At 39.0% G+C, this 24,759-nt stretch overlaps 1 protein-coding gene across 1 annotated transcript in view; it reads right to left on the bottom strand.

The window, feature by feature from the left end:
* Nucleotides 1–20,304, bottom strand: part of LOC145464911 (uncharacterized) — a 37,267-nt gene extending 16,963 nt beyond the window's left edge. Inside the window, exons 1-3 of the mRNA XM_081448722.1 lie at nt 19,972–20,304; nt 19,605–19,816; nt 19,418–19,472 (exon numbers count right to left, since the gene is read on the bottom strand). Of these exons, the coding sequence (XP_081304848.1) occupies nt 19,418–19,472; nt 19,605–19,816; nt 19,972–20,082 (378 nt within the window). The 5' untranslated portion in view covers nt 20,083–20,304. The remainder of the gene's footprint in view (nt 1–19,417; nt 19,473–19,604; nt 19,817–19,971) is intronic.
* Between the last annotated feature and the right edge of the window lie 4,455 nt (nt 20,305–24,759).

Here is a 24,759-nt window from a genome sequence, read left to right as displayed (position 1 = left end):
TCGTCCAGGGGGGGCTAGCAGCGAGGCCTGGAACCGAGTTTACATGATCGCCCCAGTTAAGAAATTTGGCCGAGCGAGACTAAGTACTAGTTTGTGAGAAAACAAATATGGCGGACTTCAGCTCGGAAAATATCCAGTAAATTGCGGACGTGAATCTAAGGGAATTTTTCAGTCACCTTGTGTGTGTTGCCGAAATTCGGTAATAGGAGGCATCTTCGATGAAAATACCTCTGCAAACCTACGCGCAGCAACGAACAGCATGCAACCAGGGGCTTACCGTGGCAATGTTCGAGGCAAAAGCAGCTATCAAGGTGAGACCCATTTTATACTTAAGCTTATAACCTCATGGTTAAGTTCAGATGTTTATCACGGCAGAAATGCCACTGGAATGCTACTGAAATACGTTTGGACACGTTCTTTCGGTTGTGTGCAGAGCAAGGCGTTATTTAATTACAATTTAGTAATAACGCGCGAAGACATAAACTGACATTGAATCATGACTCTTTTACTACTGACTTTTTTTTGAACTTATATCGGTAGAAAATACAGAAACACAACAAACGTAAGATTCTCTATTGCCGTTTCTTTCTTAAAGGGGTGTTTCCTGATGGGGATGAGTCTGTTTGTGACCATGTTCTTGCTGACGTTTTTTCAGGTGTTTGACATGTTGGTGGTTCTGTATTGTGGCATACATGTATTGAGGTAAGTCTCTCAAAAAAAGCCAAACTTAGATGCCTTCCATGAGATTCCGACTTGGGTTTGTCTCCAGTTTTGATACACTTTCCACCATTAACAAGCCCATCATGGGCATACCAGCCAGGATTAACACAATATGCATTACTGCTGTCCACATAAACTTCGGACCAGTAGTGTGCCCTAGCTTGACTATGGTATATTAAACCAGTAAGTTTGTATTTCTCTTGTAACACATCAAGCTCCTGGTCGACATGGGGATCCCATTTAAGTGGCAAAGGATCTGCTTTAAAACTTTCAAATATAATAAGGTTTGGTACTTGTTTAACAGTTGTGGTTCGTACAGCGGGTTGACTGCATTTACATGTACCCATGCTGGCTTTACCTTCATTTTTATCTTGACATGTATAGCTGCATATACCAGAAAAACATGAATATCCACCAGGTGTGATACGACGTTTGAAGTATTTTACCAGACTAACAGGACTTATTTGATCTGATGGATCAGTACGGTCTTCAGGATCTATCTCATCCACTATTATTTTAAATGTGCCACTGCATTGTTCCCTTAATGTAAATCTGTGGTCACTAAACTTTGAACACTTTCTTGAAACTAATGTAACAAAACTAAAGAATTTCCGTTCCTCTTGACCCATATAATGATGTAATGAATGAATGATTCCTTCCAAACTACACTGATTTCCAAGTCTATAATAGATGCGACCATTACAGGTTTCATTCTGCAGCCACAACCATAAGGCCATCTTACTGTCATGGTATTTGCCATCACAATTGAACTTCCATACAGATTTCAAGGCTTGCAGTGCTTTGGTCTGCTGTGGGTTTGTAGGTAAGGTTCTCATAAACTCTGAATTTCTGTTAAGAATTTCTGACATGACAACCAAAAAGGCATCCTGATGACAAGAGTTTGTAACAGTGTTTGACCCATTGACGTATGAACTAAACAATAACGAAACTTGAGGCTGTTTAGGGTCAATCAACTGTGTGTTTTTTGTGTCATCTTTAAACAGGGACTTTTTAGCACATGCACTATTCCTTTTGTCGATGCACTTGTCTTGATTGCAAATAACAAGTGGCCTTCTGCACTTGGAACAATGCAGAATGCGCTTGTTCTGTTTTTCTGGTTTCAGTGATTTGTGCCTCTTTTCTTTGGTAACCTGAATGTCAATATTTTCAGGACTGAAAGTTGAAAGGTGAGGGATGGATGATAAGCTACTGTAAGACTGTACTTCAACAACCATTTTTATTTTCTCAGAATTTTCTTTGGCTTTTCTTTCAATTTCTTTCAGCTTTGGGTGAAGAGATGTTGGTGGTGCAGTTAAGTTCCAAAAATGTTTATGCACTGCATCCAGTAGTTCACCAATAAAACTATCATTTCTCATAACAGTATACACTCTTGTTGTCTGCGGTGTCCACATGACAAAATGGCACCAGTCTGCATTTGTTGCTTTCATATTCAACTGCATTTGCATATAATAGCATGCTGGTAATTGCTTGTAATGTGAGGGATAACCTCCTTTGAATGGACACTTATACTCAACAATACCTCTGCCACTGATACCATGTAATCCAGTACCATGTATTACAACAATGTCATCTGGGGAACATCCAAACATGTCTGTGTCCTTGTAGTTGATTGTCCATAAACCAGTTTCAAAAATGGTAAAATCATAGCATGAGCCAGCCAAGAATTTAAGGTAGGAAACCCTAGCACAGTCCTCGCAAACAGTTCCCCACTCCATTGCTAATTTATTAATAATACTTGTACTGTCATTGCTACCTTCAATTTGTCCTTGAACAGCACTTCGCCAATAACTTTGAGCCTGTGAAAGACCAAAATGTCCCGTAATAACTCCTGCCTTGCTTGCATTAAGGATGTTCTTTCTTGCTTCTTTCCAGGCTTCTGAACGCTGTTTTAGGTATGGCCGTACATCAGCAATCCCAGGTGGTGGATCATCCTTAAGTGGCTTATAGTTTGGATTGCTTTCAAGGTCTTCACTTTGAAGTAATCCAACCATTGCAGGTAAATTAAGCCATTTGGTCTTGCGTTTATTATAACTGTACCTGGTCTTAATATTATTTACACACTGTGCTGCTAAATGGCCTTTTAGTCCACATTTGAAACATACTTGCTTTGCTAACCAGTCCGGTTCAGGTGCATTTTTGCAATTCTTGGCCCAGTGTCCTAACATGTTACATCTCTTACATACATCTGTAGGGCTTGGCTCTTTCATGGACTCACTCTTAGCTGACTTCTGTGTCAGTTTAACTCTAATTGCAGCAGTGTGACCAGATAATGGGGATAAATTACCTTTCATCAAATGATATACACATCTCCCCTTAACAAACTTTCTTAAATACACTTCCATTGCTTCTTCACTACCATCATGTCCTCCACATATTAGGTTACACAAACTGGACCACCAACAAAATAAATTTGTGTCTTGAAGTAGTTGTGTCCATGCAGTATTGTAGGAGTCCTTATTAAAGCTGCGAGGGTTGAAATATTCAGATTTCAGTTTGTGGTCAAGAAGTATGTTAAATTTCATCACACAATGCCGATTCCCTGGATCTGACAGTGAGTCCAGTACTAAATGAGTCGAGTTAATAAGAGTTGTTGGTAAAGATTGCCCTATTATAGAAACAATTTCCAGGTACTAACACTCTAGTTTTTTCCATTGGTCCTCACTGTAGTCAGGCAAAGCTGAGTCTTTTGCTCCCATTAAGATGTCTTCACAGTTAATCTGATTTTGCTGTAGCATTTGTTGAATAATATGTATTGTCTTAACTCTTTCTTCTGTCTTACCCCTTTTATTTTGACTTTTTGATAGGTTAAGGGGCTGTGGAGAAAATGCAGGACCTTCATAAGAACTTGATGAACCTTCTAGAAGACCAAGCTCTTGAGTAATACTAAAGTCAATGTCAAGTGTTCAACGAATTTCCATATACCGCTGAACAGTTGGTGACACTTCCCGACCTCTTACAAGTGAAAAATAATTTTCCACATCATCTTGACAAAGACTCTTTGGGACAATGTTGATATGGGGATAATTTATCTTTATCGAGCCAATTAACCCAATTGTACCCCGAATCAAGACAAGGAGGTCATGATATGTCTTCAGTGGAATGAACTGCTTCCTCAAAGCCTTCTTGTCTTCCTTACTGATGCATGATTTCACCTTCTCTTCAATTTCATCATGCCATCCTTTGAAGAAAACTAGTACAGACAGAAGCTCTGTCATGTAATTTGACTGAAGGGAAACAGAGTTCATGATTCTGAACGGCTTGTCGCACATTCTTATGTATTTGCATGTAAAGGAAGTTTCATCTTTACTGTAGGGGAAGCAAGGTTCTTCCATAGCTTGTGCAGTTGATTCTGAAAGTACTTCTCGTGCAAACTTCACTTTCATTTTACTTTTTGAATCAATGAAAATATGTTTGCTTTTAAGAGGACTGTCATCCTGCCTAGCAACTGCAGCAACATGATCCCATTTTAAGCTTCGTCCCTTGTGTGTTAAATTGTAATTAGGATTGTGCATAAAATTCCTCAGCTTTTTGATCATATGTGGATAATCTGATATCCAATAGATGTCACCTCCTGTTACTTCATTTTGGCCAACCCATGGAGCCTTTTTTGATGACTTCTTAAAAAATTTTGAATTCCATGGACCTCCATCACAAACCCCATATACCACCTTGATTTTACCATCTGAAACCTTATCTAGTGCTTTAATGAGAGGCCAGACCATGTGCTTCTTCAACTTTTCAGCTGTGACACTGTAAACAGGGAAAGAGGCTACTGGCCAGGTAAAATCACCCTGAAGACTGGTCAAGAAAAACTGACAAATTTGGCGTGCAACTTTAGGTTTAGAAATTGTAGTTGAGTCTGAGTCAGAGTCATAAGTATTTTCAGAATCATCTTCACTAGTGTCCTCATTTTCCTCTTCCTCTGGAAAATTTAAATCATGAGGCAAATTACTTTCATCAAATTCATCATCAGTCTCCAGTTCAGATGGAAGATTAAAATCTTCAAAGCCAATTAGTTGTCCAGTCCTCCTACATAACTTAACTCCACTGCGTATGTCAATTTCATCCCAATGCAAGCCAAACAGGTTGCAGATACCACGCTGTTTAATTTCATTCCAGCATTTTTGTAATTGAGTAAGATCAACAGGATCAGATGAAGTATCCATATTCCTGTACTCCTGTACTAAACGCCATGATGGTAAAGGTAGCCATTTTCTAACAGCTTCATAACCCTTTTGTTTACATTTGACTGAGAGACTTACAGCAAGTTTTATAGTAAGTGGGTCCCATCGCATATTTTGTGGTTTTGATTGAGGTTTGTGCCCCTCACTTGATGACTCGTCACTGTAAGAGGTCTGGTTTAGTTTCAGTTGAGACAAGGCATCAAGCATAAAAGAATACAGAATGGACCCTTCTTTCAACAGCTTGTTTGTAACAGCAAAATTCATCATCTCGGACAGTTCATCAAAAGTTGGGTGGAAATTAGGAACACATAATTTCTGTTTTTGTTTCTTAAGCATCATCCTGAGACGTTTGTTTTGAAAGCTCAGTTTTCTGACTTCATTGCTTAAATTACGTGCTCGATCAAGTAGCTGTGATGGGGAGAGTGTAGAGAGTTTAACTTTACTATCTGATTTGGTTGCCCTTTCTTCAGTTCCTGGAACTAATTCTTTATGTTTCTTCAAAGAGTTTTCAAGCATTTTCTGACATACTTCACAGCGGCCAGACCTACTGCACTCTTTCACCAAGAATTGGCATTCAAGGCAAGTACTAAGACTTCCTGCATCCCACTTTACTCTCGCCTTCCTTACTGTCTCATTTATATAGACTGTTGAGTTAGCTTTCCTCATAGGAACTACCCATTCAGAGTCAACAATTAACTGTGGTGGGTCTGGTGATCCAATTTTCTGTTTTGCCCATTTTATGATGTTGGAATCATACACTCCACAACAGATTTTTTCATGTTCAATTCTCTTTAAAGTAGTGTAAAGTTGAGAAGATATGTTTGCAACAGTTTGCTCTTGTACTTTGCCAAGCGAGCCCCAAATGTTAACTTTGGAATGTAGTATGTATGCCTGGTAATGAAGCTCACTATCCTTAAGGAATAGGTGCAGCAATCTTTCATTTAGATTTTGTCTGTTACCCCTCTGGGGTGAGAACTGAAACTTGAAAGAGGTAGATTGTTCAACAGCAATACTCCAACCAGTCATTTCACATAAAAACTTAGTGGCCATGGCTTGGTATATTTCCTTCATTAACGGGTTTGCAGAAAACTGACATTTGAATTCTGAAGGAGCTTGAATTGTTCTTGATAGAACAATTGAACTGGAACAGTTTTTGCAGGCAAAGCAATCAAGCAATGGTGGAGTTTGCAAAGGGGATGACTGATTGTCAAATATACATATCCAGGAAGATACACTGTCACATGGAATCTGGCACTCTTTATCAAAGATTTTTATAACATGTTTTTGGCAAGGGTGTTGGTTGTATAGTGTCTTTGACTGATGACATAAAGTGCAAAGTGATGTGCTCAGTTTTGTTGCATGTACTTGACTTTTTGGAAACTCTTCAGTGCTTAAGTCATGGTTCTTCCTGTCTACTTCAAAGTGATCATTACACACATAGAGCAACCATGGTTCATTTGCCAATCCAGAGTCAACTTCATACCTTCCTTGTAAATTAGTTACTGAATGCATGCCAGCCCCATTTTGACACCCAGCAATACAACACTGTTTCCCTCCACCATACTGGTGCAATTTGATGTTAAAATCTGTTTCCTGATCAGTAGTACAATCCCCCTCACCCAAAGGTGTGTGGGTGGAAGTGGAGTTTTCCTTCAGAATGTACAGTTTAGATTCCAAAGTTTCTGCCCGTGTGAGCAAGAACTTTCGGAATGACCTTACTGCATGATTGCACAGTTCACCGACTGTCACTGAACTTAACCTCTCGACAAACTTTTCACATTTATGAATAAGGGCCTGGATGTCTTTGCCTTGAAGTGAGCTCGATGTTGTACAAGCAAGGGACAAAAAATCATATTCAAACCCCTCAATCTCTTTAGATAGCCCCAGCAAACGTTCATACTCCTCATGTGTCCGGCAATTAGAATTTAAACAGTTGCATGTACATGCAGGGAACAGCTCTGAAGTGTGATGGTTCATTGCAGTCTCTATTGAAACTAACTTGGAACTGTAAAGTATGGAAAGGAGGTTTCCAAACCCTGGTTGTAGATAATTTGCCAAGTCCTTCAGTTCTTTCGTGAAAACATGCAAACCTGGCAGCTCTATTTGTAAGGTTAAGTATTCTTCAGTTGTTTGTTTATCTTTAGAAGCTAGGGTTTCCAGTTGCAAAATTTTATCAACTAAAAATGTTCTCAAGGATTGAAGCTCTTTTCCTTGTGTCCGAAGTGTAAAGCATTTGTAGAAACTCAGAAAACTGACCAACATAATTGGAAGAACAGCTGCCATGAAGCATTCAAACAGGGGGATAATTCCGTAAAATAAACGTGGTGTTTCACACATAATTACGCATTCAAGAGCAACGAAACAAAAGACTTGACACAAATAATTTAATGTAAGTTCCAACCTACATGTAAGCGCGGACTCTTGTCGGTGGCAGTCGTAGAAATGTTTGACGCTTCTATACTTTAGAAATCGCAATCGAAACCTTCTCTTTTGTTGACGTGAACATGGCGTGTGATAAACCCTACAGTTTCCAGTGAATAATTTCTTCCTGAGACGACGAAAAGTCCAATCGTCCGTGGAATTACCAAACATGATCTTGGTTGTCAACAAACTGCGAGTCTGAAGTCGGACACTTCTCACCCGCATTTTCAATATTGACTCTACCAACCTTATACAGAACTGACCTTTGACTGCATTCCAGTTGATAGTTTCGGAAACTAAAACCACAGGTTTATAAAACGTCTGATTGAATTTCATTTCCCAGGTCAAGTGGGTGCTGACACCGGGAGCGCTATTCGATATTCGATTCACACCAGTAAAGTTCTTCCCTACAAATTCATCAGGGCGAACCACAGGAATGGAACGTTTAAATTCCGTACTACCGCAAAAAAATGCTAAAAGCAGGAAAACAACCAACAGGTAATTCATTTTACACAAACACCTGTTCGCGGGTCTCTACGCATTCGAGCGTCCATTCGAGCACGAGACTTGATGCTACCTATTGCGCATGCTCACTCTAGTTTTCGAATGATTGACAGATTTCTTTACTGGGGCGATCATAGAAACAGGAAAAGCGGCAAGATCAAAGGTAGCTGCCAGCCCCCCCTGATTTCGTCTTTGTAAGTTTTGTTTTCGTGTTCGTCTTCGGTTCATTTGGCTACCCTGAATTAAAGAAACAATAACAAATAAGCACTCTGGGAGGGGATACCCATATCACTAGGGATTTGGGTATCCAGTTACATTTCAGCATTTCTAGTCCTTTCCTCATCGGAATGACTTTCGTCTTTGCAAGTTTGCTTTGTTTTTTTTGTTTTGTTTTGTTTTGTTTTTGTTTTTGTTTTGTTTTGTTTTGTTTTGTTTTTTTATCTTCGGTCGATTTGGCTACCCTGAATTAAAGAAACAATAACAAATAAACACTCTGGAAGGGGATACCCATATCACTAGGGATTTGGGTATCCCTTACATTTCAGCATTTCTAGTCCTTTCCTCATTGGAATGGCTTTCGTCTTTGTAAGTTGCTTTGCTTTTTTATCTTCGGTCGATTTGGCTACCCTGAATTTTAATACACATTGACAAAGAAACACTCCAGAGGGGGATACCCATATCACTAGGGATTTGGGTATCCCTTAATTTTTCGCATTTCTTTTTTTCTTTTCCTCCCTCCAACGCCTTTTGTCTCTGAAAGTTTGCTTTACCTTTTAAATCTTCGGTGGATTTGGCTACCTAAATTAAAGCAACGGTAACAAACAAGCACTCTAGGAAGGGATAACCATATCACTAGGGATTTGGGTACCCCTTACAATTTACCATTTCTAGTCTTTTTCTCCCTTGAATGAATTTCGTCTTTGTAAGTTTTCTTTTCCTTTTAATCTTCGGTTCATTTGGTTACCCTGAATTAAAGAAACGAGGACAAACAAACACTCCAGAAGGGGATACCCATATTACTGGGGATTTGGGTATCCCTTACAATTTAGCATTTCTAGTCCGTTTCTCTCTTGATTGACTTTCGACTTTGCAAGTTTGCTTTGCCTTTATATCTTCGCAAACCAACACTTCAGAAGGGGATACCCAAATCACTAGGGATTTGGGTATCCTACTTTTACTTGTTTCCCCATGTCCAAAGAGTAAAGCCTTGTCTACTTTATTTATATTTATTTTGGATTTCTTCCCAAAACAACAAAGAAACCCTCGTTAAATGGCATAGAGAAATGTTCGCCGGCAAAATCTAATAGCAGGGATGGTCAAGGAAAGAGCGATAAATAAACAAGTCTAAGACCAAATTTATTTCAGACGGGCAACATACACAGAGGTCAGTCACAGCTTGAGACCAGTGTGCATATTGCGTGACGGCCGTATCTCAGTGTGTTCGTTCGCATATTGATTAAATTTAATTGCCGAACTATACCAGGTTTAGAATGTGCCTTTCTTGTTTAAAATAACGGCATTTCAAGGGTTATCGATAGGCACCAAGCGCATGTTCATACAAGGAACTTTGGCGCGTGAATTCGGTTCTGTATGTCATTATACTGCGGACTCGGATCAGACAGTCTGTTCTAAATTGCGACTATTTTCAGCGACGTATTGTCTTTATATCAAGTAAAATAACGCTTTCATTTATTGAGACGAAAGCTTAGTAACAAAATAATTGGGTTTTGAGCAGACTTGTGGATGATTTCACTTGCCCCAGTTTTAAGCTTTCAGTGTTTTGGGTATCCCCATTGGGGATACCCAAAACACTAGGGATTTGGGTACGGGGGTACCCAAAACTCAGGGATACCCAAATCACTGTGACACCGCCATCTTGAATTTTTCATGCAGTGGAAGACTGGGAAGAGAAAGAAAGTTTTACCAAGGGGGTGAATGATAGGTGAGAGGAAGGATGGGGGAGGGGGTGGAGCGAAGAAAATCTCTTCTCATTTTCCCCCTCCCCCATCCCCCACCGTCTAACATGACGGTCTAACATGGCGGTCTAAAAAGGCGGTCGCAAGGTTGTAACGCTAACTCGCCCCAATAAGACGCCTGCACTGCAGGCTAGATTACCAGCCGCTGTTCGGGAAAAGAGCCCGCGCTCCTCCCCCGAACTCACTTCTCGGGGAGGAACGTAGACCGGACTCGAGAAAGCGGCGGAAATCGAGCCTACATCGTGAACTTAACAGTTGTTGAGGTCAAGGAGCCTGGGAGCTAGCCTCGTCCTGAGAAGGTCGAGGTTAGTGGAAAATGTGAGGGCATGCACAGCGATGTCGGGCAAATCAAACGGTAAGTTGGGATTTCGTTTACTAACTATGCTTTAAACATGCACACTTGACACTTGACACTGTTCTTGGAAACACAGAGGAGAAAACTTCTTTTTCACAACAACAATAACATCACGGTATATCATTTAAATGTCAAACATATCTGTTCTGTGCAATCAGCCGAGGGTAAGCCATAAAATGCAACTGAAAACATAATTCTCTTTAAGTCTAATTGCTTATGCTGGTATTGCTGATACAGAAAACTAATGGTATATAAAGTACTTGGCATGTTTTTATCTGTGTATGAGAGTTATCTTTGGCTATAAAATAATGCATAAAACCTATACATCGACAGTCAGCCTGCACAACCAATTAAGCTTCCTAACTTATGTAAAAGCAAGTATCATTCTGATAACTTATGGTTTCTTAAATAAGAACATTTTAGGAGGGTCTCAATGGGGTGGTGGCTTTTGGGGTGGTTAATGGCTATAATTTATTAAAACCTGGATCATTGGATAATGCAATTCAAGAGTTTTTATTGGCATGGCCATCATGGGTATATGCCATTATAATCCATCAAACAGTTTCGCTCGTAAGCAATTGGTTAGACTACGAGTAGTCCCTCTTTCGCTTAGTCCGTCGTGCGTGATGCAAAAGAAATTCGCGAGAAAAAAATGGCCGCGCGAAATCCTGGGGGCTAGGAGCGTGCGAAAGGAGGGACTACCTCCTAAGCCCAAGAGTTTGCCCTTTCACGGCCGCGTGATTTTTCGGTGTAGAATTTCTCATCTTGACGTCCTCTTATTATCGCCTGCTATCAATAGTCCCAGGAGATCTGAATAAAATTGCTCTACTCTACTCTTCAAGTAGCCAGGCAAAAACATATGCCGTGAGAAGTATATCTTCGTTCAGTGTTCATTCAGCGAAACTGTCAAAGAAGTTTTATAGAGAAGACGGCGAAAGAGGCCTCTTGTAATGATTTTCGCTGCGTCTAAAGTTATTGCGAAAATTTCAACAGAGTTTCAACCAAGAATTTATTTACATTATACATTATACATTATACATTATACATAGGAGATCATCCAACTGCGGTGAAATGTTTGCCGATAGCAGTGCAAAATTTCAGATGAATGTTCGGTTTCAAGTAACAGCCCGGTTCAATCTTTCAAATGGACGGCAGAAAAAGGCCAAGCTCAGTGAATTTATAGTCGCTGACTTAGACGATGCTGTTGAGCGGCGAAATCACTAACACGCTCACAGTCGAGTTGGTTGCAGAAAGCTTTGCCAAACAAAACACTGGATAAATTTAAATCTTTCCAAAGCCTGTTGGCAGATTCGCAAGAACATCACGGCTTGCGAAGCTCGAATCCAACGCTTTGATTTGCTCTGGTACCGCTTCGATTTGCTCCGGTTCCAAAACATTCCTGCAAGACGTCACAGGTATCTCAAATGTTGACAACACATTGTCAACGCTCCTAACATAAGCCAATCATATTTTTGCGTTGTGAGACCAACGCATAATTCAAACTCTTGGGCTTAGACGGTAGTCCCTCCTTTCGCACGCTCCTCGCCTCCAGGATTTCACGCGGTCATTTTTTTCTCCCGGTTTTCTTTTGCGTCACGCACAACGGACTAAGCGAAAGAGGGACTACTCGTAGTCTAGCAATTGGTCTAAACGCATCATGTGACCAAATATTCCCCAGCTGAATATTCCCCAGTTTTCAAAACTTGGTGTGTTGCAATAAATATTTGAAGGATAATAAACACAATAGCCTCCAGTGCTCGGATATTTGTCCTTGGACATTATCTGTTCCTCAAAGCTCACAGTTTTCCCCGAGCTATGCTCTCGGGAAACTGTTCGCTTCTCGGAACAGATAATATCCAGAGACAAATATCCAAGTATATTTTCACGCCAAATTGAGGCTATTGTTTATATATCGATGCTCTACAAATATGGTAAGCATACACATGATTTTTTGGGGGCGTTTTAATTTTAATTTTAGTTTAGTTTTCTATATTTTGGGGGTGTTTTAAATAAAACAATTATTCCACTCGCACTTGTTGCACTTGTTGCATATGCGCCTCATTGGTCATCTATCATCTCATATCCAATGTGTGCTCGAGGAATAATTGTCACTGCACCTTTCAATAACATGCAAACTCTAAAATTCAAAGCTCAACTAACAAATGCATTTTTCACAACGTCAAATGTTTGGCACCTCCTCCCAGCTTCCAACTTCTGCTGAGTGTGCAGTAATCAAATCGTTGAGCACAGTTCAGACAACGAAACAGTGCTGGGCAGTAGTCGGAAGCTGGGAGGAGCCGCCAAACATTTGAATGATGGTAGTGAAAAATGCATTTGTCGGTTGAGCTTTGAATGTTAGAGTCTTCATGTTATTGAAAGGCAAAGGAAATATTTTTTTTTTATGGTTAACAGTTACTGGTAAATTATTTTTCTTATGGTTAAGAGAAATCCCAGAAAATATTAATAATTTATTATTGATATTTGGCCCGTTTTAGGGCTAATGCTTAACCTTACTGAGACAGCCTCTTATACAGGAAATGTGCTCAGAATCTTGGGTGTCTTTAAACCCAGAACTTACTCAGTACACTCCCTGACCACCAGAAATATACAAATACTTGTACCTTAAAGAATATTACAGTAGTTAAATAAGAATTATTCCAAAAAAAACAAAACAAAACAATAAAAGGTAATCAAATTGATTATCTATTTTGAGATGGAGCATAGCCAGTTTTCAGAATTGTGTCCTAACCCACTTTTCTAATTAGCACTCCCCATTGAGTGCCATAATTTTAATAAGCACCCCCATTCCAAAGAACACCTCCTTCCAATAAGCATCCCCATAGAGAAGGTAAATTGAAGGAAATGGTGCAGAATAGACTGATTAGACAGATGCGTAGTGAAGTTTGCATTCTTATCTGAGCATGATATTGAGTAGTAGTAGAATTCTACTTGTAACCTATACTCATGTTCCTGAATTATTTTGCATAAATGGTGTAGACGGGCCTAAATGACTCCTACAGTTCATGACATTTGTGCATTTGCCGTTAATTCTCTTTTGATTTTCAGTCTCTCAACCTTTCTTTGCTTTGCATGTGTTTCTGAAGGACACTAAACTTTATGTTGTGTTATAATAGAAGGAATTTTAAGTAGAGTATAGCCATTTGACTGTGCTATAGTAAATTCTTTTAGAGGTCAGCTCAGGATGGTTGCCGCTGTTATCTGCATGTCACTTTGCAGAGTTTGACACCTCTGTAATTTGCCATGTGCTTTGCAAGATATGTTTTAAGCTCTCAAACTATTGGCTCTGGAAAGACAAAGTTTGAAATATTCCATGAACTTGTTGCTTACATGTACTTGCATTCTACAGTATATTCATTATTGTGTTGCCAGGCCTGTTATGTTTCTTGCATCAGTTTGATTGAGCTTTTGTCTCTCGAGCTTGATGTTTAGGTTTATATCTCCTTTGTTTGCTCTTGCACGTGTGAATCAAATGTAGCTGCTTGCAGACAAGTCTGTTGACTGTTTTGCATGTTGTATAATTGCCATTGTTTGGTATTGTTCAGGCAAGACCATGGTTTTGAGCCTCTATGTGAGTCTCATCAATTGTTGGTATTTAATTTTACTGTACACCTGTAGTTGCTAACGCAATTCTTACATTTGTGTTAGACTTTCTGTAGCTTGGCACAAATTTCTCGTGGTGTGTACCTTTGAGGGGCATCAAAAATGCCTGGTTTCTGGTACCCATGCAGTACCGGTATTTGGAGAAAATGATGTAACCAATCAAAAGATGAGAAATGTCTTACTTAATGCAGATTAGTATAACAATCAATCAGAGTACTTTCCAAACATTCCAAGAAAACCACCCAGAGTTGCAGAGGACCGTTAGTGAACCCGCTATCCCCAATTTTTTTGAGGGGAGGGGGCAAGGCGTATGTACACAGGTTAGTGCCTGGTCTCTAATAAGTGCCCCCTCTCCAAAAAGTGCCTACCCTTGAGTTCCCAAAAATGAATTAAAGCTACAGTGCCCCTGGTAACTGAGAGCACACTGATGGACTGCTCACAAATATTGAATATAGCCAAAGGCTTCCCAACTCTACCTGCAATTAACACTCCCAAAAATGACCCAACAATTCTCCTAAGTCTTTGAATATTTTGAAACTTCCTGTCAAATGACCTCATTAATATTTAGCTTTTAATTGATGATGCCATTCATCAGGAAGCTTTCAAAATATTCAAAAGTTTTTGAAAATCATTAGGTGGTATGTGTCATGGATCCTGTTTAACTTCAAGTATTGAGAGTCATAAACTGTGTTCATAAATATGCACAGTCTATATAAATTTTGGTAGCCAAGAGGTTAATGTGCCGTTGGCAGACTTTTGAGATATGGAACCCCACAGATTCAGACACTTTAATTTCAGCTGTTTAATACAATCTAAACTAACAACTTCAGTCTACAAAACAGAGCCCCTGTAGTGACTCACGACTATAGTCTTTCTCATGTTACATTGTGGAAGCTAGCTACCAAACTATCAGTCAAATATCACACCATTTACTGTTTCCAAGTTAAGGCTAAGAAAAATTAAGGTTTACACAGAAATTTAGCAACAGGCAGATGTTCTCTTAGTAAGTACAGTCAGAGCATTTCCCTTTTACCAACTCAGGTAATTACAATATTAGAAAGTGCTTTTCTTAGGGAAAATCAATTAGCATCATTCACAAATCCATTGGGCTAAAATAAAACAAATTTCTGTAAATACAGTGGCAGATCTAGGGGAAGGGGCCCGGAGGCCTCCCCGCCCTCTTATTTTGGGTAAAAAAGGAAATCACAGAAGGAAGAAAAGCTGGCAGGGCAAGAAAAACAACCCCCCCCCCCCCCCCCCCTTCACCCTCCCTTAGCTCAAGGTCTGGATCTGCCACTGAAATAGTATAAGTTATACTATTGTTTAGCACAAAGATGATTCAACATTACATGTACAAAAATGGCTATATCCACAGTCCTGAATCTGAACTGCTTTCTTGCCACTTTGGCAATGACAAGCTAGGTCACCACAAACATTTTATAAGGAAATTAGCAAGTAAGAAGCCACCTTATTATGACTGCAGAGAGAACCTTCAAAATATCTCAAAAAAATTCCAATAGTTAGCACTCAGTTCACTTTAGCAAATCAATGTACATAATTTGCATATTGTGACACAATATTTGAAGTCACTGTTCCCGCACATCGCAAATGATAAGGTGGTAGCAGTGATCTTTGTGATGATACATGCGTGTCTATAAATTAAAGGTGTTGTATGGTCTTTAATATAATTCATCTTATCTTCATATTAATTAATTACCTGTGATGCTAGATCTGTTTTTAAGGATGAAATGACTATATAAATAATTATATTTGTTCTTCTACAGCAGAATCCTGATTTCCTAAATCTTTTTAAAAGGAAATTGTACACGGAAAGCAATAAAAATTACAAAACAATTAGGTTGTACATGAAAAAAAAGTCTGCATAGGGCCAAGTGGCCTATCAGGCCAGAGCTTATCCTGGTTTCCCTAGCATGAAGCAACTAGGAGTATTTCTACTCTCCCCTGGATGGGATGCTAGTCCATCATTTCATAGGGTTTAACCCCCAGCATTAAATTTGCAGGTACCCATTTATACACCTGGGTGAAGAGAGGCACTGTGAGAGCTAAGTGTCTTGCCCAAGAACATGACAATGTCCCCGGCTGGGCCTTGAACCCGGACAGCTCAATCCAGAGACGAGAGCAGTACTAACCATGAGGCCACCACACCTCCCAGGCTGTACATGTAGTTCTGGACAAATTTTACACAGCAGTCTTTCAGTGCATGTAAACACAGCTATGAATGGTTGATAAGTTGCTGCTTAGCTCAAATTTATTGTGTGATAATTAAGCTGTGGCTTGTTTCCTACCGACAAACTTTTGCGTATAATGTTGAAAGTCCTTTGGTGCAGATTATTGTTGCTTATCTCTGCTGATTAATGAAAAAGCTGAATGTTCTGAAACCCTTAAATTGCATTGCATAGTTCACATTCTGAAAGGGGATTTGAAGGTAATCATCAAAAATTATTACTACTAGTACAGCTTCTAAAATACAACTGAATGAAGGAACTTTTAATTTGTAATGTTTATTTCCAGTAACAATCAGATGACTGATTTTTTGCATTCTTTGTAACAAAAATGGATTGATTGTCTGGAATGCACAATGCAATTAAAATCCCTACAAAGCATAATTTTGCTAAGTCTAAAGGAGGCTGATAAAGGGTTCTGGTTATAGTTCTTGACAGTTATGGTTATTTGTGTAGTTCTATATACCAACAACCAGGGTTCACATAATTCCATAAATTTCATTATGCTTGAATGCTTGTAATGTATATTACTCCGTAACTTCATCAAGCTGTAACCTGCAATGTTCAGCATTTGCATCATCAGCAGATTGTTCACAATTTAGAAAATGATTCATCTTGACCATAAGAAACAACAAGAATTTGTTTCATGCTTGATTGGTCAGCAAAGAAAATCAACTCATAATGATGCATCTAGTAATATATATCTTTGACATGCATGTTGCAAACTTAAGATACAGAGCATTGCAGTATCACCCAACCTTTATTGAGTATAAATGAGAGAGAGCAAGTCAGAGCCACAGCAGTGGCATCCAAAACTGCATGAGTGCAGCTGCAAAACTGCATGATGACAATTTTATTCAATCTAATCAACAAAATTTGAGTTATCAAGGATTTCCCTGCTTGTCATCAGTGACAGGCATGTTCATTGTCAAGTGTCACTACAGAAAATTACCTGAAATTGACAGTTAGACTGCAGGCGTCATTTCAACTATTGGGAGCCTAGAATATTGGGTCATCCAAACATTATATTGTCTTTTTGCCTCTGCTGATTTTGCCAATAACTGTTTGCAGATCTACAGTGTATGATTACATGTGCACTTATCTTAAATTAGTTAGTATGAAGGCTGAAATGTTCTTGATTACAGTGTTCTAGTGCCAGAAAGATCTACTGTCAACATGAAAAAGAGTTATAAACTAGTATATGTCTACCATGTCAGCAAAAAAGCTCACTCCCATTGGTATTTTGAATGTTTATTAAATTTATTTATAAATGTGTTTTGCTAAATTAGTAAATTAATAATTGTGTCCCATAGCCTGAGGTTACTGGATTTTGCAGCTGGACTTGGTGGATAAATTATATTCTTTGCTTTAAGCTGATGCCTGGGTAGTTAAGGTTTTGGGGAACATATTTTGGGGAAATTCAAATTACAGAGGTACTGTAAGAGATGAAATGAGTGCATTTATTATTTATGCTAGTGAGGGGTGAGGGGGTGCAAGTGAGAACGAATTTGCACTATTACATCATTATTTATTTATACATGTGGCCATATTTATCAAAGATTGATTTTCTTTGCACCCTGGCCAAGCCAAAGTAACAATTTACAATTTTGAAACGCAATGTTATCTTAATTATATAGTTTTTGCCTCTTAACTAGGTTTTTAATTTGCTCTATATTTAGCTGTTTTTAAGAGGGCTGCACATACATTTAAATAAAGTTTGATTGATTGATTGATTGATTGATTGTTTGTGAGGCATATGAATTTTTATGGTGTATTTATTGCTTACAATTTATTGTACATTGCATATTTTTTCTATAATTATTTAACTTATTTTGTTTATACTTTCATCTGCCAAATTAGTTCTTATACAGTTATAATTATGTGGTTAATCAATCCTTTTTTAGCTCTATTCATACAGTATATAAGCACTCGCCTACTCCAAAGCTTTGCTACTAATACAGCTGACAATGTGCAGTCATACTTACATGTATCCATATTTTCAGGTAGCTACATGTAATGTCTGCATACGAGCCAAGTGGCGCATCAGGCGGGAGCTTATCCAAGTTTCTGTAGCATGAAGCAACTAGGTGTATTTCTACTCCCCCCTGGATTGGGTGCTAGTGCAAAACAGGGTTACCCCCAGCATAAAATTCGCCAGTACTCATTTATTCAGGTACTGTGAGAGTAAAGTGTGTTATCCATGAACACATCACATTATGTCGCCAGCCAGGGCTTGAACCCAGACCGCTCGATTGGGAGACCAGTGCACTAACCATGAGGCCACTGCACCTCCACAATGTATATTTTCAGTTATATTTCATGTATTTCAGTTATTGTGCTGTAATGCTTACATGCTTAATATAGACGTGTGTCTATTTTCCCATACTCAAAGTCTAAACAAAATCTTAAGTTTTGTCTGAGAAATGAACAGTTTAAGAGCCAATTGTAGTGACTTAAGTAATATTGGTGTAAACGTTATGTAACTTTATTTTTAAAATTTAATCCTGAGTTGTGATTTGCATTTCGAGCTCAAGAAGGGATCTGGCATCAGGCCAGGGGTAAACATGAAATTGGTAAATGTTCTTGTGTAATTCTTCAACTCAGTAATTCTGATCAATTTTATTAAATTATATTGGGCCACTAGCAGAATTCTTTGAAAGTCTAAATTATTGAAAGAAATCTTCAGATTGAAGCAATTTGTAAGTGGTCTATGACAGATGCTGCAAAATTCTAAATAATTTTACCATGCTTAATTTCAGCATAATTATGTACAATATTTTTGAAAGTTCTCTTTTCGCTTTTTTATGTTATTTTATTTATGTTTGTTATTTCAATATATACATTGTGTTTGTGTTTGTATATTTTTGGTGTTCCAGGCATGTTCTAAGCTTCAAAGAAAACCCATAAATGCCTGATTTTTGGTGAAACGTGCATGTTTGGGTTGCATGTAAATTTATCACAGAACTGTCTTCGCATTCAAACTATAATAATTATAGCAATAATAACTAATAATTAGCAATAATTCTCTCACTACAACAGCAAGCGAATATTGATTGAAACCATTAGTTCATTACCTTTTAACAAACCCTAATATATATATAAGTTGGGAGTAATGAGAGGATAGGCGTTTTTTTTTGCTACTACATGTGGATATTGCATCTGTATAGCGAATGAAACTCTTTGTGAAGAGACAAGTGTGTGGTTTCCCTCCCTCAAGTCAAGCTGTAACAATGAGTGCCTTAACAATGACTGAGCGAGATTCAAGCCAAATTGCCTTAAACTTAGAAGTGGCAAAAAATACTTGTCTTCTGATTACATGTAACCTTATATAATTCTGTTTGGCATAGCTTTGACAACTGATGGTTAACTTACCCCTCCTTCAGGAATAGGCTGCCGATCATGTGGACACTGTGGTTCAATGTGATCACTAGAGGCAAATTCAGATACGTTAATTAGTCTACCGATTTAGTGTAGATGCATGCTTAAGGAAGTGGAACTCATGCGTTTATTTCAATTATGTTCTCAGTATTCAAGACGCGTGACAATCCCAAATGCACACCTGAATGACTTCAACAAGCAACTTTCACAAAAGCGATGACCACATATTGTCTGTACAGGATTCCGCATGGCGAGCAGACAGATGGGGCATTTTTGTTCTTGCAATAATTCATCTTCAAAGATAAAGTCGAAGCCGCCAATTGTGGAAGAGTGGCTCTCCCCGGAGGCCGCAATTTCTCCCTCCATGCTCAAAGCGACAATGAACTGTAGAAACTGTTGGCGTGAAGTTGAAAGTGAAAGTACTTAAACTGCCGTAAGAAAATTCGGAAATTAATATTAAAAGACCGAGTGATTGGTCCAAAATTTAGCAGCCTCGTCGCGTGATTGGATGCTGTCTACATTTTGTAGTTACGCAAAGAAACTTTTACCTCGTGGCGAGACTGGCAAGATGAAGAATGGCATAAAATTAGCCTTGAATCTTGAACAAAAATGCTGAGGTCAGCATTTTTCTGAGAAAGAAGGAAATAATATTTCTTCATTTATTTTCTTAGAATTCGGCTACATATACAGGAAAGCAAACACGTTCATAAAGACCTTTAAAATACATGGTAAATGGTAACATGGAAACCACCATTGGTATGTTTTTAATAACAAAATCGTCGCATTATGTATTCGTTGACGAAGTTTACAAAAAGTGCTTATGTTTCGTTTTTGACTAAATGGTTTCGGGAAAAACCCCTTCAACGACTGATGACGGGGTTTTTCCCGAAACGTCTCTGTCAAAAACGAAACAAGTAAGCTTTTTTTTGTCAACGAATGCAATTCAATGGAAAGTACTACAGAGCAACAATTTTGTTGCGTTCGTAATTCGGGTCGCAACGTCGAGCGCGCACTAAGGATGAAAAAGAAACAAGTAGGGCTTTGCACCGGTTGCGTTTAGTTCACCTGCAGTTTTCCACCTAAGTGGTAACATGGTTGGTGATCAGTGGCGGATCTGAGGGCGGGGGGGGGGGGGGAAGCGGCCTCCCTCCCTTATTTTGGGTAAACAAAATCGCAGAAGGAAGAAAAGCCGGCAGGGTAAGCAAAAACACTCCCCCCCCTCTCCCTTAGCTCAAGGTCTGGATCCGCCACTGGTGACCTTCTCTTTTCTTTTCATAGATCACTTCCTTTCCTGATTTTCTCCATTTTAACAAAAAAAGAACAGAGAAAATCTGTATCGTTCGTTACTATCGCAGCTTTGGTAACTCTTTTAACTTCACAAATAAACCCAATTCGCATACTTCTGAAGTGGAAATACATACCAGGCAAGAATTATGCCTTTTTGGCCGCTAGGGAGTTTTACTTCACCTACCCTTGTCGCTTCGTTGCGAAAGCGAAGCTATTTTGCCAAAAAAGTTTCGTCCCGGTTACCCGTGCTGGGAAAATTTTTCTCTCGGTTGTAGAAACCGAGATCCCGGTAACCGAGAGAAATCAAGGAAATAAGAGAGAGGCGAGTTCTCGGTAACCAGACCAGGGGCCTGTTTCTCGAAAGACCCGGTAAATTATCGGGCCCGATAGCTTATCGGGTCCGTTATCGGGAAACTTTATCGGGCCCGAAGTAGCGTTTCTCGAAGCACCCGTAAACTCTCCCGGTAATTACCGGGCCCGGTAAAATGACGGGCCTTTACCAGTCTCTTGCGTGTGTCTCGCGCTCGTTCACAGGAGAAGGAGTACGACTTGGCACGACAAGTTTCATTTCATTCGATTTCGCTGCTGATGGATTCGATGGGGGTGGACTTTTTTCATGTTTTTTGAAGGACAAATCAATTCAGTTTTTCGTTGTGTCAAAGTAGAGCAACCGAGAGAAATCAGTAATTTGTATCATTACGTGGTTTGAGTGTGACGATCAGTTGCCTTTTTGCTCGATTCGGCAATCTTCATCTTGGCAGACAGTACGCAGCTCTTACAAGGTCTCTCCTGATTGGCTCGATCAAACAATCGGAAACAATAGGGTACTTAAAATTCAAAATGGCGGACGATAATCGCGAAGCGCGAAAGTGAACAGAGTGAGTTGTTTTGGAGCGGTATTTTTTCCTCTTCAGTTTTTAAAAGCCTGGCAACGGTTAATCTATAAACAAAGAATTATAACAGGTTTGCATCGCGTTTCCATTTTGGCGTTTTTGCGTTTTAAGCGCAGATTTTCTCTACGCATTACGCGTTAAGGATTATTGAAGCAGATTATTTTCCACGAATTATCAAACAGCACTAAATATTAAACTTATTTGCAGATGATTCTTGCAAATGTTACCAGAAGTATTATTTTACTTTAAGTAAGCTTACATTGTGAGTACAAACATAGTAGAATTTTGAGCTATTATTTACCCCAAGTAATTAAATGAATAATATTCGATCGCATGTGGTGTTTGGAGGTTTTTATAGAATAATACACTTCATCAAGAATTAAACGCTACAAAATGTAAACAGAATTTCCAACACAATTCTAGTTTAAACTCCGCTTGTTTAAAAATGTATGGCATTTTCTCTGCAGAGGGTAGAACACCAACTTCATTAAAGTTGATGATTAATTTTTCATCAAAGTGTAAAGCCTTGCTCAGTCCTTAGGAATTACTGATCACTTCAAAGAACATCATAATAAAATAAATGCAAACAAATAATATTAAATCAAGATGGGGATCTTTTATAAAGTAGCTAGCCAAGTTTTTGTAAGGCTTTTAATTTACCAGATCAGTAATTTTTTGTCATTTATGATTCTGTCTTGTTGTAGAGTTAAAATTTAATACATACAGGGGCGGGGGGGGGGGGGGGGGGCATTACTTTTTCATTCCTTTTTGCAAACTGGAAAAGTAGTGGAAGAGTTATTAGAGTTCAAATATAAATACTAACATTGGAATAAAATTGACAAATAAAATTTAACAATTTCCAAAGGAAGAACTGAGTCAAGATCACCTCAGAAAAGCGCTCAGTCTTCCTCCCAAGCGGTTTCCTTTATTACGGTTGAAAATCAACGAGAAAGGCAGTGAAGCGTTTTTTAAAGAAATGGACAGCCCTGACACAGTTGACTTTGAAGTATTAGGCGGGATAACAGCTGATAAATGGAGGGCTTCGACGAAGAAATAAACGGCGCTTTATTCAACGCTGAAACAGAACCTTTGTGGCGCGTCAGGCTACTGAGAAAAAGATTAGCCGATGGCAGGAGCCATAATCGGGGACGGAGACCGTAAGCGCGCGCCATTTCTAGTATTGGGGTTGTCCCCATGATATGGGACAATAATTCTATTTTTAGAACAAATTGCGCCATCGCCTGCGGCACACGCGCGAACATGCTGTGAGGATTTTTGCGGATGTCGCGCGGGGGAAATGGCGTCCGAAATTCCCGATATTTTTTATGTTTTTGGCCCACAACTCAACGCGTTTACGTCTGTTGGAATTTTGCTTAAGTATTTTCGTCGTAAGCTGCTTCAGTTTGAGTGAAGTAAGACAGTGTCGAATTTAGGTATGTTCCGCTTTAAGCTTAGATATATATCGCTGACCAAGTTGTGTTCTGACGGATGCTTCTTTTACATGAGCTGTACATTACTCCACTTTAAATTTCACATATGTTAAAGATTAACAGCTTTTCCATTACACAACAAAAAACTAGCTCGATATATTTAACAATTATTCCATGAAACCGCGTTGGATATGAAGTGATAAATAACCAACGAGCGCGTAGCGCGAGTTGGTTATGATCACTTCATATCCAACAAGGTCGAATGGAATAATTGTTTTAGTATATTCTTAATCGGGTTTTTGCCGCCGATTTTTATTTCAACAATTTTACAGAGCGGAAAATTTTTAAACTTGGCGCACTGTTTTCCATATAAGGTAAAACTCCGACTAATGGCTCATAGTCGGAGTTTTTGAGCCAATCAGAGAGCTAGAAATGCAATAGTCGGAGCTGAGAATATACTAATTAGATATAGCAGAGCTTCAGGACCTCATAGTGTCCTAGCTCCTCTTGCCGAGGAATTTGCCAGTCTATCGCGACCGAAAAGTAAAACAAAATAATTGCTAGTTTGAGTTTCGCCTGAATTGTAAGCAACGCTTGATGTTTCATTAAGGCCCAATAACTTTACGTCCGTAGATACCGCTCAGTTTTATTCGTGTAAAAATCCAGTAAATTCTCTGTTGTCGATGAACGAGAGCGCCCGCCGATGCGTGTTTTGTACAGTCAGTAAACATGACAAATTGTACTTCCGCCGCACTTTCGTGTGAAAGCGTACATCGAACTCAAACAATAACTCTATAGTTTTTAAATATGTTTAAGCTTGATAAATGTTTGAGAACATATTAAAAGCTAAGCTGAAAATATGAGAATAAAGCAGAAATAATCAGCAAAGTTACGATGACGCTTTCTTTCATCAACTTCGAATAACCATTTCGATTTTGTTGATCGAGTTATCAAACTCCTTGTCTATTTCCATTTTCGCAGTGTAAAACTTCACTATGCTTATGTTGAAGAAACACACATGATGTTAGTAGCCTTTTTTGCGTTCGTGAAATTTGTTGCAGCATCTCAGCAGAAAAGATAACGAAAGAAATCTTTGTCAAGATTTGTTGACAATTGAAAACGACTCGGACTTGAAAGTGCACGAGCCGCACTATGCAAATGAGCTAATTGTACGCGTCAGACTTTCCTTTCAAAAACTTTTGCAAACTCACCAAACAAGCAGAAACAATAAGAAACCATCAAAACAGGTTTTGGTTATGATTAACCATTGTCCGAGAAAGTCACAAATTAACTCGACACCAGAGTAGAGAGTTTTCTTGCTATATTCTTAGGTCAGAACAAACACAAAAACATACGCGTAAGCTTACAACTAGCGCGAGCAGATCTTATTATTCATTCCCAGCGCGAGATTGAAGTCTTGTTTTCGACCCTGAAAAACCCACCTTTTCCGTTGGCTCAGAGCATAAAACTACATATAAGCGCCCTGGTTCTAAGTCCCTGTCTTATTTCCCTGCCATCGCTGTGAAAGATACGCAAGAGAATCTCTCAACTCTCACCATTTGATCATGCAACGTGACAACATCCACACGAGAACCCCCGACATGTGCGTGGATCCGCGCGGATATATGACGTCAGGATGGCGCAATTTGTTCTAAAAATAGAAAAATTGTCCCATATCATAGGTGCGCGCGGATCCCAAGACTTACGGTCTCCGTCCCCGATTATG

The sequence above is a fragment of the Orbicella franksi genome, chromosome 13 (assembly GCF_964199315.1).
Source record: "Orbicella franksi chromosome 13, jaOrbFran1.1, whole genome shotgun sequence".
NCBI classification, from domain to species: Eukaryota; Metazoa; Cnidaria; class Anthozoa; order Scleractinia; family Merulinidae; genus Orbicella; species Orbicella franksi.
This window is presented reverse-complemented; position numbering and strand designations above follow the sequence as displayed.